The sequence below is a fragment of the Hoplias malabaricus genome, chromosome 13, assembly GCF_029633855.1.
Source record: "Hoplias malabaricus isolate fHopMal1 chromosome 13, fHopMal1.hap1, whole genome shotgun sequence".
In the NCBI taxonomy this organism is placed as follows: domain Eukaryota; kingdom Metazoa; phylum Chordata; class Actinopteri; order Characiformes; family Erythrinidae; genus Hoplias; species Hoplias malabaricus.
Genome location: NC_089812.1, coordinates 32,073,265 through 32,091,266, shown reverse-complemented (window position 1 = coordinate 32,091,266; position 18,002 = coordinate 32,073,265). Strand labels below are relative to the sequence as shown.

General features: G+C 39.5%; 2 protein-coding genes across 5 annotated transcripts in view; one reads left to right on the top strand and one right to left on the bottom strand.

Annotated features, from left to right (window-relative positions):
- Positions 1–1,566: 1,566 nt before the first annotated feature.
- Positions 1,567–16,179, bottom strand: drc3 (dynein regulatory complex subunit 3). 2 transcript variants are annotated; one of them, XM_066641520.1, is made up of 14 exons: positions 16,067–16,179; positions 15,220–15,328; positions 13,819–13,991; positions 12,903–13,019; positions 12,634–12,800; positions 11,232–11,378; positions 9,595–9,714; positions 7,458–7,569; positions 7,004–7,179; positions 6,750–6,881; positions 3,778–3,848; positions 3,211–3,334; positions 2,370–2,501; positions 1,567–1,839 (listed from the first exon to the last, which is right to left on the bottom strand). In XM_066641520.1, exons 3-14 carry the CDS (start codon positions 13,976–13,978, stop codon positions 1,729–1,731), a joined length of 1,569 nt encoding a protein of 522 aa, XP_066497617.1. In that variant the 5' UTR covers positions 13,979–13,991; positions 15,220–15,328; positions 16,067–16,179; the 3' UTR covers positions 1,567–1,728. The 2 variants fall into 2 exon arrangements, with proteins under 2 accessions (XP_066497617.1, XP_066497616.1); XM_066641519.1 differs by lacking the exon at positions 16,067–16,179 and adding an exon at positions 15,720–15,803 and having other exon boundaries at positions 15,220–15,353.
- Positions 15,884–18,002, top strand: part of LOC136664365 (TOM1-like protein 2) — a 30,928-nt gene continuing 28,809 nt past the window's right edge. For all 3 annotated transcript variants that reach the window (XM_066641518.1, XM_066641517.1, XM_066641516.1), the window contains exon 1: positions 15,884–16,023. In XM_066641518.1, coding sequence (XP_066497615.1) covers positions 15,972–16,023 — 52 coding nt within the window. In that variant the 5' untranslated portion in view covers positions 15,884–15,971. The remainder of the gene's footprint in view (positions 16,024–18,002) is intronic.

Genomic DNA, 18,002 nt, shown 5'->3' with positions numbered 1-18,002 from the left:
AATCACTGGGCGCAAGGTGGGAACACACTCTGGAGGGGGCGCCAGTCCATCACAAGGCAGCACACACTCACGCCTATGGACACTTTTTGAGTAGCCAATCCACCTACCAACGTGTGTTTTTGGACTGTGTGAGGAAACCCACAGGAACAAAGGGAGAACACACCAAACTCCTCACAGTCAACTGGTGTGGGGCTTGAGCCCACAACCCCAGGACCCTACAGCTGTGTGACATTGACACTACCTATTTGTGCCTCCATTCCGACCATAATTATATAATCTAAAATATTATTTAATATTAAATATTATGTCACTCAAACACCTCAGTGGAGTCAGAGGTGATATCGCAGTGGAAGTGCGGACCAGCAGCGGAGAAAACAGCAGCCTCATAGAATAAGATGACCACAAATTACTCTTGCATGTGTGAACCTTTGCTCGTCTGTGAAAACTTCGGCAATAGCTGCTAAGTCAAGCCACATGGAAGGCATTTAATGTACCCCCCCCATATTTCCATACACTCTTCATTGCACCAATTGGGTGTCTGAAATATCAGAGCAATATAGATTGGTCCTGTGGTGCATGCCTGACCACCTAATTTAACAGACTGTGTTCAGGAGTTGGGCAGCACAGACACAGCTCCAGGGGCCTGGAGGTTGTGGGTTCGATTCCCGCTTCGGGTGACGAGTGTGGTGTGTTCTCCCTGTGTCTGCGTGGGTTTCCTTTGGGTGCTCCAGTTTTCTCTCACAGTCCAAAAACACATGTTGGTAGGTGGATTGGTGACTCAAAAGTGTCCGTAGGTGTGAGTGTGTGTGTGTGTGTGTGTTGCCCTGTGAAGGACTGGCGCCCCCTCCAGGGTGTGTTCCCGCCTTGCGCCCAATGATTCCAGGTAGGCTCTGGACCCACCGCGACCCTGAACTGGATAAGTGCTTACAGATAATGAATGAATGAAAAAAATGTCCAGGAGTTCAGTAGCTTGCAGATTTGGTGCTGCTGCAGTGTGATTGTGTTGTGGTAGTTTTGTTAATAACAGAGCATTGGACAGCTGAGACATCATTGAGGATCAAACTCATGATATTCTCACAATAGGACCAATACTTAGACCACTAAACAAAGCACTTAATCAGTACATCATTAACTGAAATCAAGAGTGCTGATTATGTGATTGTGGGTACCCTACGGCCCCTTACTCCATATAAAGCACACTACACCAAAATAGTACTTTAACTTTCCAATGTGAAACCATACATATTCAGTCATGTGCTGCATATTTCACTGTATATGAGAATGTCTTTTCTTGGTTATAACAGATTATGTATTTTTGGATAGACCAAGAGTAACTGACTTTTAGTTGGATTTACTGGACCAGCACTGGATTTATTCTAATAATAACGGGATTAATACTATTTATTTCACGTGGGAAGCCCAGCCCAACAAATTATAAACATAGAGCTCATAGATCTGCAGACAGAGGTCTTAGAGCTGCAGCACCTATCTCTACCAGTAGGTGGCAGAATTGTCCACCAAGAAGAAGGCAAATAAAATCAAGTCTTGTCAGATTAAGACCTACGAAGTCTCGAATGTTTAATGACAGAAAAAGCACAAATACAATGTACGTGTATATGTTTTTGAGGGTTATTAAAAATATTATTTACATATAACATAAGCATAATTGTATAGTGTCTGAATAATAAAATGGCTGAGACTAGAAACAAGTCCATTCAGTCTCTTCTTTTACTGGTGATCGTGCAAAATCATCTCCTCCAGCTGGTCCTTCAAGAAGTCAATGTAGTTATGAATTTCTGAGATGCGCTGGCGATTCCGCTGGATTTCCTTGTCCTGTATCTGTTAACAGAAAATAGGCTTCAAAACTCTAATATCAATTCTGGAGAGCATGTCTTTGTTTCATGAGCATTAATAAGTTTGCTTTAGTAGAACTCACCCAACAACAAAGTGTGCTGAAATGTATCAATACACTATTATTACTGTACAAATTCTTAGGTAATAAATATTTTGGTTACTGCCATTCTGGGTCTGCTTCAAATATATTACACATTCAAAAGTTTAGTGATAGCTATTTTACATTTGTACAATCAGCTTGTATAATGCTAATTCCTGGCCAGGGAGGTGTATAGCTATCCTTGCTTTGGAAGCAGTGGAACTGAGTAATTTGAAGTGATGAATGTCTTGCTCGTACCTTGGGGATGAATTAAAGGGATGGATGTAAACCAGAACTAATGGTGCAACATCAGTACCTCATCTCACACCTATGTGGTTGATTGCAATCAAATCCTTACATATATGTTCCTACATCTATTGTAAAGCCTTCCCAGAACATTTATCCATGAACTTTGCTGCAGGTCATTTTATCTTACCGACTTTATCAGTGCACTCATCCAGCCATTCATTCGCGTCATGAGCTCATCCTCTCTGTTATCGATCTTCAGTAGGTGTGTGTCATGGGACGCGCTCACAGCATTGATCAATGTGTCCTTATCCACAAAAAGCTAGAGGGCAGCATAGAGCAGTGAGGCCAAAATTTACTCAGTGTAATTAAAAACTGGGACAATGTGTATATGTCCAGCCACTGTTTGGAATTATGCAAACATATCTGTGAGTTTTGGGATGCTTTCCATAAAAAGTATATCACTGACTAGCAACTCTAATTAATGCCTAAATAAATACTGTTTTTTTATTCATTTTCTAAGATTATTGGCTTATGACATGAAAATTATCATTAGTTTTTCATGCTCTTATTTTTCATCAGAATTATGTCAGCGTCACAACAGAAGGAATATATGTGAACAACAAAATGCACATAATGAATATGTATATTATTTTTCTTGTGCATAATATATGTATTGCCCCCTCCAGGGTGTATTCCCGCCTTGCGCCCAATGATTCCAGGTAGGCTCTGGACCCCCGCGACCCTAAAATTGGATAAGCGGTTACAGATAATGGATGGATGGATAATATATGTATTTGTGTTTTAATGTTGATAATATATATAGCAGGAGACATAAATATTTGTTCACTGGCATACTTGGCTAATTTAGTTGTATGTTTAATTTCTGTAAGCTATAGCTTTTTTTATTTTTATTACTTCTTTCTATTATAAGGACGTATTCTTATGATACAATTGAATAATACAATAAAACACATGAAATCTACTTTTCTACAATATAAAGAAATGAAATGATAATATTTATCACTGACCATGCGCACATCATCCGGTAAATCCTCCTCCAGCTCATTCTTCGCTACCCTGTCTAGTGCTGACACAGCAATCTCCAGCAGTTTCTCATGCTGGTGGTTCTCGAGATCTCGGCACTGGGCGAATGTGGGACACAGTTAAGAATGCTAACGTGCGATGGCAAAATTAGACAACGCAAGTTACTTGAGCATATTTTAAAACTTCACTGTTCTACAACCACTGTAACAGTATTATCTAACACTTAGTTTAATGATGTACAAAATATCAAATGTACAGAATATCACCAATTCTGTGAATACATGTCAAATTTCATTGTACAGTTGTACATTGATCATAAAGCACGTCATTTTCACATTCACTTTCACTTAATTAACTACAGTCAAAGACAATTTGAATACCACATAGAAATATACTATAATGTAGATTCTAGATTGACAGTCTGGCAAAGAGTGCTAAGGAATTTGCAAATTAAACTATGAAACTCTGGAACATGAGATATACATGTAAGTCTGACCAGAAAAAGGCTAGCAGACTGATTCAGATCATTGATTTATTTGATAAAAGGATATATCCCTTGTACATATTCTGTGAATCCTCCAACCATGCCTGAGATGTTCTGTTCAAAGTCTTTAATGATGACCTATAAAGATTTAATACATAAAAAACATAAATACATACACACATACAATTATCTACAACTATTCAATCACATACTTTGTATATATAAACCCTCAATGTTGCAGCAAATACAGAAAGAGGCCTGACATTATCTTGCTGAAATAACCATGGACTTCCCAATATAATACATCAATGTTGATGGCAGTATACATCTTGCTCCAATCCACATATATGCATTCATATCAAAGGTACCTTCACACATATAAAAGTCACCCATGACAGATGTAGGCTTTTGCACCTATTGTTGATAGATAACAATCTGGATGGTACCATCCTGTTTTCCTGTTTTTTTTGTTGGCACAAAGAAGTTAATGTACATGTTCCTGTTAACATGCTGAAAGACCATAGAACATACTTCCTCTGAATTACAGCCTATCTGAGAAGAGCTCAGGACCAGAACACTTGGCTGTGTTTGTGCCTAGAATGGATGTTTGGCTTTCTCCTTGCATAAACAAGATTTAGATTGCATGTCTTTATGAAGCTGCAGATTGTGTTAGGCAACAATATTTTTTCCAAAGTACTCCCCAGCCCATGTGGCTTTATTTATCACAGTCCGTGAGGGTTTCTCTTGCAGTGCCATCTGAGGATTCAAAGTCTCCCCTCATTAAATAACAGTTTCTGGCCTTGCCCAACGTTTCTCAGGATTTCCAAAACATACAATTTGTATACAAACATTTCCCTTTGCATAGAATTATGTATGGTAGATGGTGAAAGACCAAAATTCTTTTTCAATTTGCAATGACAAATGTTCTAATGAGCTATTTGACAATTCTCACATGAACTCTGGCACAAAGTGTTTGGCCACAACCCCTCTTTGTTCGCAATAAGCGAGCCTATGTTGTATGCTCCTTGTATACCTTTTATTTTAGCATGTTTATAATAAAATGCTTCAAAACGGTATAACCTCAATATTTCATAAAGTTTTAACTCTATCCCACTTCTAATAAAATGTCCCAACTTTCTGAAAATGGGATAATGACATGGACAATAAATCATGAAACAGAAATAAATGAGCATGTTATATATTTAAAATAATCCTTCAAGACCAATGAAAATCCCTTATTAACCTTAAATAAGAGTTTGTAGTGAAGATTTATCACTGTATCTTTTCACTGAGGAATTTCTAATTATATTTACTAATCACATTCATGATTATGCTGTTTATGCTTTTTTTCTGTACCTAACTGAATAATTCTCATTGATATTTCATTGTTATATTCGATATTTACTTTTTGAAAATGGTAAAATGAGAATTTGTCTGCAATGTCTCACTAACACACTCACACCTATGGGTACTTTTGAGTCGCCAGTCCACCTACCAACGTGTGTTTTCGGACCATGAGGGGAAATCAGGGCACCCGGAGGAAACCCATGCGGAAACAGGGAGAACACACCAAACTCTTCACAGACAGTCACCCTGAAAGGGGCTCGAACCCACAACCGCAGATTGCATAATAAATGCATTAATGATCTTTTAATTTAATAGCTCTGTTTGAGAGGTTTTGAGGGAAAGTAGTTAATAAACTCTCGGTGTGGGAGTGCTGTTTATGTTCTCATTTCTATATTTATCCCCTGCAGGTCAGAGTCACAGAGCGTGACAGAAATGTGTTATTATCGCGAGTTGTCAGTGGAGATTTGGAGAACTGAGAACTCATTGTTTTTTAATGATATTGACCTAATGTTCTTGCAGAAGCAGATACAACATTTTGGCTTCAAGTGAAAAAAAAGTGGTTGTTTTTTTTCCCCACCTAATAAACGCACAGTGATTCTCCATGTTTAAAAAACATCTTTGATGAACCCGGTTTCCTCCCACAGTCCAAAAACTCATGTTGGTAGGTGGATTGGCGACTCAAAAGTGTCCGTAGGTGTGAGTGAATGTGTGTGTTGCCCTGTAAAGGACTGGCACCCCCTCCAGGGTGTATTCCCGCCTTGCGCCCAATGATTCCATGTAGGCTCTGGACCCACCGCTTACAGATAATGAATAAATGAATGAGTAGCACTGCTTGCTTTTCCAGTCTCAGCAGTAGACATGTTTTCAGACTGATCTTGAGTTTAAATTGAAAAATATAATATAATATAATGCTTTGTGCCCATTTTATTTTTAATAGGAGGACTCAAACTCTCATTTTAGGTATAAAATATCTTTACAAAAACAAACAAAACAAAAAATAAGGATAACGGTATCAAGGGATGAAAAATTAGAAGAGACGCAGCTTTATCTGTAACCATCACTGGAAATCTCTCTCACACATCTGTAAAACCCTGATGCACAGCTGCAATGTTTGTTAATTACTATCACAGTAATGGCCTTTGCAATACGGATACTGCGATTATTTCTCTAACATATCATTGTTTTCTGATTGTGTGCTGTGAGCATGTAACAGTCCGTATGGGAATTTTGTGTTTATTTAAATATCAGTGCATTACCATGAACTAACACATGTAGTAATATTGTTCAAAGTAATGTAGGCAATCATTGATTATATCATATCAATAATTCAGCAAAGTGTTTATAGTAATAAACTAATTTAGATTTACAGTGAAAACACTAGCATTCATTCTGAATGTTTTTCTGGGAGGAGTAAGTGTGGCTTTTTGTTGAAAATAAATATATATTTACAGTAATTATATACACTATTTTCATAAACATATAAACCTTTATAAAAATACAAACAATGTAGAATATGTTATTTGGTATTCACATATGGCATGAAAAATGTGAATATGAAACATCCTGTGGTTAACCCCATAGTATGGTTAAGTCATGAGAAAAATAGAAATCAGCAGCATACTTTGGAGCTGACACCAAAGTACAGCTTATATGTAGAAAATAAGGTTCAAGCAGTACTAGAGTCCACTTTACCTCTAGCTGGTCCACCAGTTGCAGCTCTAGAGTCATGAGAGTGTCACACATCTGTGTGATCTCTCTGCGGTAGTTACTGACTTTGGCCTCCAGCAGTGTAGCATCTGTTGCATTCTGCAGCTCTACCATCACCTACAACAGGATAGACAGCCCGGAGTTACAGCGGGTGGGAGTCTGGTGCAATTATTAGCAATTACAGTTCCATTTCATGCTGTCTGACAAGCCTAGGGAAAATGGTCTGAAAGTGAACATACCTCCTTCCTAGAGCTCTCAAAATCAGCCACTATATGGTCTGCTCTCTGTTGATAATCAGTCACTATTTCTTTAGAGCAGGAAAAGAAAGATGCCACCTCCGTCTGTTTTTTTTCATGTAGGGTTAAACCTGCTTCAAACATCTGCATACACGACGCAACAAACTGGCTCTGAAAGGTTTAAATGCTGTCAAGGAATATTCAGTTTGGTAGAAACCTTTATGTGGTCTTGTATTTAAATTCACTACATGACAAAACATTGGCAAGCTGTAAGTGCACAAAGGAAAGTCTACAATAGGTGCATTAAAAAGTAGCATTATATAGGATGACTACAAACTCTTGGACATAAAGTCTTATCAGTCTTGATACAGTGTAAGTTAGCTGTGCTCACATATAAATATAAAGGGTAACATTGCTGATCTGATGATCCACCGAGGGAACAAAGGAAAAGGATATGATTCTAGTAGTGCAGTCACTCCAGGGAGGTAGGCCAGTTTTGACGTTTCAGCATCATCAGCAAACATGCTCTCAAAAAGCTGTGGCCCATTCAAGTGCTCCACAAATGCATCCTGCCACAAAAATCAACAAGAGTGTTTGCTTGTCCTAATTCACAATTAGGGGTGTAAGTGGAGCATATTTCATAGTTTAAAAACAATCTGTGTCACAATATAAATATGATAAAGATGTTATCAAATTGAAGAACACTTTGGGAAATTTCACTGATCACTGGGGTAATCTGACACCTGGTACGACTTCCCTTGGCTCCAAGGATGAAGATGCCAAATGATGACCCTCTCTGCCGTTGCAAGACTTGATGGTGGCTTCAAGAGCAGTTTCTAGATTATTGAAGCTCTGTCTAAGACAAATGTGTGGGGGAACGTAATGTGATAAAAAAGACTCTTGACTGTGAATGGTAAGGGTTATAAGAATCTTCTTCAGCAGGACATGGGCCTACCGCAAATTTTATGCAAGTCAATGCCACTTGTCACACTGCAAAATGGCTAAAGCACTTCCTTGAAGCTTATAACAGTGAAAAAAATGAAAGAGCCAGCACAGAGTTGTGATCTGAACCTGACTGGGAATCTCAGAGAGATCACTGGCGACAAGGTAATGGCTAACAAAAAAACACTTCAGTTACTGAACTGTGTGGAAAAAGACTGTAAACAAAGTGGAATAAAATCAAACCAGAGCTGTGTGAGAAACTGATGATATCTTTCTCTAAACTTTCTACTAATTTTGGAAAGATTTTACCATCAATATTTTCAGTTGTAAGCTACCCTTCTATTACAATTATTATTATTGTTCTCTAACATTGATGAAAGCTTTGTTTTCAAATTATATATATTATATTTCCTTTTATGTTGGGATATTAAAAATTTATTAATTCATTAATTAATTGTCTGTAATCGCACATGATTTAATAGGTAGATCTATAGCAAATACCCAGTTAATGTGGTTAATGCTGTTTTTGTGTATTGTAAACAGACTCTGATATTTTTAACAGGCCAAGGACCACACTGCTCTTAATGTCTGTTTATTCTATAATTCTATTTTGCAGGTAGTGTCGCAGGCACACAGCTCCAGTTGTGGTGTGTTCTCCCCGTGTCCGCATGTGTTTCCTCCGGGTGACTGTCTGTGAGGAGTGTGGTGTGTTCTCCCTGTGTCTGTGTGGGTTTCCTCCGGGTGACTGTCTGTGAGGAGTGTGGTGTGTTCTCTCTGTGTCTGTGTGGGTTTCCTCCGGGTGACTGTCTGTGAGGAGTGTGGTGTGTTCTCCCCGTGTCTGTGTGGGTTTCCTCCGGGTGACTGTCTGTGAAGAGTGTGGTGTGTTCTCTCTGTGTCTGTGTGGGTTTCCTCCGGGTGACTGTCTGTGAGGAGTGTGGTGTGTTCTCCCTGTGTCTGTGTGGGTTTCCTCCGGGTGACTGTCTGTGAGGAGTGTGGTGTGTTCTCTCTGTGTCTGTGTGGGTTTCCTCCGGGTGACTGTCTGTGAGGAGTGTGGTGTGTTCTCCCCATGTCTGTGTGGGTTTCCTCCGGGTGACTGTCTGTGAGGAGTGTGATGTGTTCTCTCTGTGTCTGTGTGGGTTTCCTCCGGGTGACTGTCTGTGAAGAGTGTGGTGTGTTCTCTCTGTGTCTGTGTGGGTTTCCTCCGGGTGACTGTCTGTGAGGAGTGAGGTGTGTTCTCCCTGTGTCTGTGTGGGTTTCCTCCGGGTGACTGTCTGTGAGGAGTGAGGTGTGTTCTCCCTGTGTCTCCGTGGGTTTCCTCCGGGTGCGTGGGTTTCCTCCCACAGTCCAAAAACACACGTTGGTAGGTGGATTGGCGACTCGAAAGTGTCCGTAGGTGTGAGTGTGTGAGTGAATGTGTGTGTGTGTGTGTTGCCCTCTGAAGGACTGGCGCCCACTCCAGGGTGTATTCCTGCCTTGCGCCCAATGATTCCAGGTAGGCTCTGGACCCACTGCGACCCTGAACTGGATAAGGCTTTACAGATAATGAATGAATGAATGAATTATTCGATGGATGTAAAATAGTTTACTATTTCATATTTTGAATTGCATAGCATAAGCAGAAGAGCACTCTGGATTATTTGAAAGATTTTTACCTTGTGCAGCTGAAGCTCTTGCTCAGTGACTTTTTGAGCTTCTAATGCTTTGTGCTCCTGTAGATCAGTGTGTCTAATTTCCTCAATCGCGTACTGGTACTGTGCAAACGCCTTCTCTCGCTTCAGAAGGAGCAACAAGTGAAAAATTACTTCAGACAATATGTTGTACTCACACACCCATTATCACTATTATACTTCCAGCAGAATTACAGTCATAACATTAGTTACATGTTATAAATATGGATGCACCAGTATAGGAATTTTAGATAGACTTCAGTATCCAATGGTTTTCACATATATATCTGGCAATGACAAAGCAGACACACACACATCTACAAACCCCATTTCCAGAAAAATTGGGACATTTTATAAAATCCAATTAAAACAACAATCTGAGATCTGCTTATTTTATTAACTGACTGCCTGCATTACTGCCTGATTCTCCTCTGTATTGTGTGCCATGGGAGAGATATCTGGGCGGCAGCTATGGACACGGACATAAAACATAGACTTTTCTGACTACACACACATTTCTATTGTCTTTTGGACCACCTGAGATGAGCTTTCGCCCAGAGAACACATTAGTGGTTCCACATAGAGTTTCAGGTTGCATTTCTTGATGCAGTGGCAGATTCTGTTAAGTGACAACAATTGTTGAAGTACTTCCAAACACATGTGGCTATATTTATCACTGTAGCATGGCAGTTTTCTTATGTAGTTCAATCTGAGATCTCGAAGGTCACACCCATTCAACACTGGTGTTCAGCATTACCCTACGTGGACAAGTATTTCCCAAGATTTCTTAAAGCATTTCACAATTTTAAGTGCGGCAGATGATAAAATATATACTACATTCTTCGCAATCTTGAATTGAAAAAATGTTCTGTTTGATCTCTTTGACAATTGCCTCATAGCATGGCATTTGAAGCAATTGTCAAATAGATCAAAAATGGAATTTCTTTTACAAAACACAGTCCATTTGGTCAATGAAAGCTTTGGACATTTCTTCATATTTGTGTGAGTTAAAATATATATTCCGCAGAATTGAAAGAACTCACAGATTCTTGTTTGAATCGAATTATACAGAATATTCCAATTACTGTAAATGAGATTTTTATAAAATTAAGAAAATGACACTAAATCTACCTGAATTAGCATTATAAAAAAATCTACAAAAGGCTTTTAGCTACACTGAAAGTTATTCATATATAGTGATAGTCTACTCTTTGGGGAGTCTTTAGACTATAATTTCAACCATTTCTGTGAGGCGTTGATGGCATTCAGTTAAAAGAAGGCTGCTGACGCTGGAGGAGTGGATGATGTTGGAAATGGTGGAGCACAAACACCACTCCAACTCATCTCAGTGCTAACAGAGAGTGCTCTATTACTCAGAGAGGGGTAAATTTGGGGAGCTTACCCCTCTAGCTAATACTTGGCATTGAACATGCTGAACCTAAGCTAATGTGCTGTTGCTCCAGAACGTCACCTTTCAGTTCATGGTGATTATGCTGTGTGCAACTAAACAGCTGTGTCCACAATAAGTGCAAAAGGTGTTTAAATGACTGTAAAACTAGATAACTTCATTATTTATAAGAATTATCTACAAATATTTGGAAATATCATTAACATTCACTCACGATTTGTTCATTCAATAATCTGAAGTCAAGGTACACCAGGTCTGAAAGATATGCAGCTACAAAGACGTCGTAGTTTTCTTCTTGGCAGATGGGATTTCCAGCAAGGTTGAGTGTGCGCAGGTTCTTGAATTTTCTGAGGTATATGACCTAAAAGTGGAGAAAATATGTTGATTAATTTTACATTTGTTCTAATAACAGCTATTGAGCAATAACACTCTCAAATACGGCATATTATATTTTCCAACAAAATGCCACACAGTTAATTTAGTGAAATTAATGCACAAATTATATTTATATTAATTGCTATTGCAACATTAACCTTCATTAAATCTCAAACTGCAGAAGTCTGTGATATGCAAATAAACTATCAAATTTTTTACAAGTAACAAGGAGTGTATTATGTATTGTAAGCTACAAAGTATACTTCGGCTAAAAATATGCAGTGTCCCTTCCTAATTTCTTCTATTTGTGCATAATTGTCACACATGGATGTTCAAGATCATCAAATTAATTTAAATATTATATCAAGATTACCTGGGTAAACACAAAACTTAATTTATTAGAAGAAAAATGCTAATCAGCCCTGCCTAGCTTATGTGAAAAAGTAATAGCTCTTTAGCTACTAAATCATCCATTCTTTCATTCGTTATCTGTAACTCTTATCCAGTTCAGGGTCGCAGTGGGTCCAGAGCCTACCTGGAATCATTGGGCGCAAGGCAGGAATACACCCTGGAGGGGGCGCCAGTCCTTCACAGGGCAACACACACACACACACTTTCCCTCACACATTCACACCTACGGACACTTTTGAGTCGTCAATCCACCTACCAACGTGTGTTTTTGGACTGTGGGAGGAAACCGGAGCACCCGGAGGAAACCCACGCGGACACAGGGAGAACACACCACACTCCTCACAGACAGTCACTTGGAGGAAACCCACGCGGACACAGGGAGAACACACCACACTTCTCACAGACAGTCACACGGAGGAAACCCATGCGGACACGGGGAGAACACACCACACTCCTCACAGACAGTCACACGGAGGAAACCCACGCAGACACAGAGAGAACACACCACACTCCTTACAGACAGTCACACGGAGGAAACCCACGCAGACACAGAGAGAACACACCACACTCCTCACAGACAGTCACCCCAAATAGGAATCGAACCCACAACCTCCAGGCCCCTGGAGCTGTGTGACTGCAACACTACCTGCTGCTTCACTGTGCCGACACTAAGTCATTCAGTTAATCAAATTCAATAAACTGAATTCAATTTCATTACCTGGTAAACTTGGAAGAGGCACATTTATTTTTCATAGCACCGTATATCGATACAATGAAAACATACAGCATTTCATTCATTTATAAAGTGATATTTAAACTATTGAACTTACATTATCAAGCTGGGAGATTAAATTATTACCAAGAGAGAGAATGTGTAAGTTTTCCAGAGTGTCCATATTCTCGATGACAGAAATTCGATTGTTGAACAAACTCAGGTCCTGAAGGTTCACAAGCGCGTCCAAGCCCTCAATCACATCAATGTTATTAAAAGACAAATCTACATGATAAGAGAACACTGGTTCAGTGATGAGGAATTCATCATGAGATGATTCAGTATTTTTTCCCATTTTTAAAACTTGAAATAAACAACTGAACTCACCAAGCCACACCAGGTTAACAAGCTTCTCTAATCCTTGAATTTTTTCAATGATGTTATTATCCAGCTGAAGCTTGGTGAGAGAAGTGAACTCCCATAAATGGTCAATCTTTAATATGTCTGTAGAAAGTAGGAGCAGTTTAGAGCAAGTATCAACAGGTTTCCACACCTTGATCATAATTCATCCATTCATTATCTGTAACCCTTATCCAGTTCAGCGTCGCGGTGGGTCCAGAGCCTACCTGGAATCATTGGGCGCAAGGCGGGAATACACCCTGGAGGGGGCGCCAGTCCTTCACAGGGCAACACACACTCACACATTTATTCACACACACCTACGGACACTTTTGTGTCGCCAATCTACCTACCAACGTGTGTTTTTGGACTGTGGGAGGAAACCGGAGCACCCGGAGGAAACCCACACAGACACAGGGAGAACACACCACACTCCTCACAGACAGTCACCGGGAGGAAACCCACACAGACACAGGGAGAACACACCACACTCCTCACAGACAGTCACCCGGAGGAAACCCACGCAGACACGGGGAGAACACACCAACTCAAGACAAAGTGACATGCCACACAGTCCATGTAGTTAGGCTGTCTTTGAGACTGAGAAATATGTAGAACATTATTTATTGTGATTTCCATAAAAAGAAAAAAACATGTATATGCAAAATGGTTGCTTTACAAAACAAGTCACTAGAGAGATATTAATGTAAACATGTTTGGATTCTTTTGCACTAGGTCTATTGTTAAAATACTGCATACAGTTTAATGAGAACAGCTGGTGTAGAAAAAGGCTAATCAATAATTATGAACATTTTATTATTGTTATTTTCTTAAGTGAGTGGCCACTACAAAAAACAAACAACACACATTCATCCATGAAAATATACGCAAGTTAAATTCTTACTTCTGTAGTCCAGACGCAGTTTAATTACTTCATTGAACCGGATGCCCTCTTCCTTGGCTATAGAGCCAGCCTGGTCCTGAGGTCCTTGATCCTCAACCGCTTTTTGTAGCATCCCATCATCAATTACACTGGGTCCTACTGTACCATACAGCTTGTTCATTTTGCCAGTAGTGCTATAGAATATAACATGGTTATAAAGTAGTTCTTAAAAAAAATCAATTTTCACATGAAAATATTCATGATTTAAGCCATTATGAAACACAGTTCAATTGCTTAAATTAATTTAAATACTTATTTTCAAAAAATAAAATACAGATCATTAACAGAGCAACCCTGGGCATGCAGTTTTATGTTGTATTATTGTGTTGTTTATGGATGTGTTTGTGTAGTTTAGTCAGTGGTGTTTAGGTGTGTTTTTGTTGTTTTGTGCACAAACAGAGGGTGCCCAAGGACCACCCACTCAACAACAACTCAACTGCTGGTCAACAACAACAACAACAAAAGAAAAAGCCTGAGTGCTATGTTGTCCTAGCCTTCTTCAACCCACTTCAGCCAAAATCTTTACAATTTAGCAATACATATGCAGACATTTTTAGAAATCCGCTTAAGAAATATTCATTCATTATCAGTAAGTGCTTATCAAGGTCGCGGTGGGTCCAGAGCCTACCTGGAATCATTGGGCGCAAGGCGGGAATACACCCTGGAGGGGGCGCCAGTCCTTCACAGGGCAACACACACACCTACAGACACTTTTCAGTCGCCAGTCCACCTACCAACGTGTGTTTTTGGACTGTGGGAGGAAACCCACGCAGACACGAGGAGAACACACCACACAGACAGTCACCCGGAGGAAACCCACACAGACACAGGAAGAACACACGGACTCCTCACAGACAGTCACCCGGAGGAAACCCACACAGACACAGGGAGAACACACCAACTCCTCACAGACAGTCACCCGGAGGAAACCCACACAGACACAGGGAGAACACACCAACTCCTCACAGACAGTCACCCGGAGCGGGAATCGAACCCACAACCTCCAGGTCCCTGGAGCTGTGTGACTGCGACACTGAGAAACAATTTAATGTTAATTCACTGAAATGAAATAATATGAGTTTAATGCACTAAAACAACACTCATATTTCAAACGAACAGCGCTGTATTTAATCTAGCCGTTTCGCTAAAAGCCTTAGTGTTGTACAACGTTAGATATTGTTTGAAGAAGCTACCACTGCCACTTAGTAATAACATCAACCCAGAAAGACATTAGGGCACAACAAAACCACATATTTAGCTAACGTTAACTATTTTTAGGGTGTGTGTACCAACAAACACATACGCAGAGGAAGTCAGCAACACTACTGGAAAGTTTAGCGTCTGTTTAGTAAAGTAAATTACCTGTTCGTCAGGGTTTTATTGTGTATGTAGGCCCTCCAGCGTGTGCTGTGTTGAAGCTTCTGTTGCCTAGCACCCGAACACACTTCTGGGCTGCGTTCACTCACCACAACTGTTTTTGTCAGGAATCAAGGAATCTGCATAAAAGGTTATGACTTTAACGTATCTGACCAGATTATTGTCACTGCGAAATCCTCATTTTGACACCAAGTGATTCAGTTTCTGCCATATTTGTCAGCCTAGAATAGTGAACTGGTAAATGTACTCAGTTAATGTTTTAAAGGTCACACGTTAATATTTTACATTTCATTAGAGCCACACGTCCTGAATGAATGCAAAATGTTGCAACTAAGGCATTAGGAGCTTTATTCTTTCTTGAAATTAATACCTAAGGCGTCATTTTGATTAATAAATATGAGTAATATGAGTATGTACACATGTAGAAAATACAGAAAATTGTTAGGCATGTGTGTGTTGCTTATTTCAGTAATTTTAGTCATTACTAATCTGTTATAGCTGAATTTAGTCCACTGAAGCCATGGGATAATTTGGCACGATTTTCTCATCCAGCGTAACACGTCTGGGGTTGTGAGATATGAAGATGTGACCAATCGCGTTTCTTTTTCTGACTGATACGCAGTTCCACCAATCACCGAGCAGCTCTTATGTTTCCTCCAATCAAATGACGCAGAGGGTGGGGCTTAACTCTACGCTCACTGGCAGCTTCTTGCTGCAGATGGTTTGTTGTCATCAAGATGGAGTTCTTGTTGGGGAATCCGTTCAGTACTCCCGTGGGCCAGTGCATTGGTGAGTTACAGCGTTTTTCCGGCCCCAAATATTATAAGGATACTTCATATTCAAAGAGGTTATGTCCCTTTCATGGTTAACTGTAGTTGTTTGCATTCTTCAGTTAATTATAATCCAGTCGGATAGCCCAGCATCCGGTAGCAGTTTTCGTTAAGCTAGCTCCGTTGAGGCTGTATCACAAATGGCTTCCTGCTGCCTTTGTAGTGCGCTTTTAGGATAACGAAATTACCACGTCACCTGTAATTATAGCGCGTTGCGTGTTATGTAGAGAGACATTTATATCCCATCAGAACTGTACGACTCGTTTATGACAATAATTGGACTTAGTGGTTGTAGGGGCTATTGTTTCATGACCTAAACAGTTCACTATTTAGAGTGTTGGAAGCGATTTGGGACGTTAGACTCACATAATCTGGCTGTGCTTCTCTTTCAGCGTTACACATATTTCTAGCTGTAAACACGTTTAAGCTGGCGAAACTCTGAGGTAAAATCGTTTCTGAGCAAGCTGAACAAGTCACAGAGCGAACTCGAGAAAGTAGAACAGTCCTACGTACTCTGAAATTTGTCTTTTATTTTACGAAGGGAGTAATTCCCTTCCTTGGAGGGTGCTGGGTTATGCTTGGTCTCTCTGGTCGTTATCATGAGAGATATTTCGCAAGTTATTTAACAAGACACATAACTAAATAAAAGTGTAGGAGTCTGTGTATGTTTTAAACCAAACTCAATGAAAAACACCACTTTGTGAACATTGACATTAAATGACAAACAGTGAACCCACAAATGAATACATTCCAGGGGTTCTTATGTCATAAACCTAAGAAACCAATCCTGTCAACTTGCAGGGTGGGGCTTTGAAGCTGTAGGGGACCGTATTCCTATATCTGTGTATACTGAATGAAGATGACAGTGTAATATTACATTATAATACAATAATAAATAAATGCCAATGACTATATATTTCAACCATTACATTTTGTAAAACATTTTTCTTTTAAAACTATACCTTCTTATTGTAATCTGTATTTAATCTGTTATGATCTGTTACAGTCGTTCAGTTGTGCAATATATGAGAGAGTTTTTTAGTAAATTAAAGATTCATCTGGGCGTGTAGCAGTAGCTGAGTGGCATGAATCACCCAAAGTCCCTTGTTTTCGTAATAATCTTGTTCTTCATCTATGAGATTTAGAGCTCCCTTTTCCACCAAATGAGATGTGGGGTAAATTTCCGGCGTAGGTTTGTGATGTGTATTGATGCTTGTTTCATTATTTTTCTGTATCACCCACCATTTCCAGTGCCCTGATCCAGAATAAATATAGAGGTTTTTATGGCAAATATTTCATGAGGCTGTCATGTTGTTGAATTTTCCTTCAAGTCCTTTACGCTGGACTTTAAGGTACGGGATTTGCTGTAAACCAAAGGAGTCACTTAGTTATTTGTTTATTTAATAAATCCTGTTGTAACCATTGCTTTGTTCCTACTGGCGAAGAACTTGTGGTTATCATTTGCATAGGTGACTTTAAAGATAAGCAGTCCACTTGCCCTGACTACAAAATTGTAAACAGGATCATGTATTACTTCAGCTCTGAGATGACTGAAGTTTTGCCAGCGATGCTGCTGCTTCTACGCTGTGGTGTGAAACGTGATGCCCTGCTGGCAGTGTGTGAACGGGAACAGTGAAGAAGGAATTGCTGAGATCAGGGCAGCTGAATCTCGTTGTAATATTTGCAACGTGAGACATTTATTATAAAATTTAAAAACATACTTTCTAAAAAAAACAAAAAAAAAAAATTAAAGAAAATGAAATGGGTTGTTCGACTGTTCAAGCAATACTGTTGTGTTTTGCTACAGTTCGCTATTTTATTCCCCCTTCAGGTTGAAGGGTCTACTACTGCTATTCTTACCTTGTGGGTTAAAAAATGTTATGTTGCTTCTATTAATTAATTAATTCATTCATTATCTGTAACACTTATACAGTTCAG

Coding starts and splice junctions, on each gene's coding strand:
- drc3 (XM_066641520.1), bottom strand. CDS start 13,978: ATGAACAAGCTGTATGGTACAGTAGGACCCAGTGTAATTGATGATGGG. Junction 9,715..11,231: donor GATTATTGAATGAACAAATC/GTGAGTGAATGT, acceptor CTCCTTCTGAAG/CGAGAGAAGGCGTTTGCACA. Junction 7,180..7,457: donor AGTGACTGCACTACTAGAAT/CATATCCTTTTC, acceptor ACAGCATTTAAA/CCTTTCAGAGCCAGTTTGTT.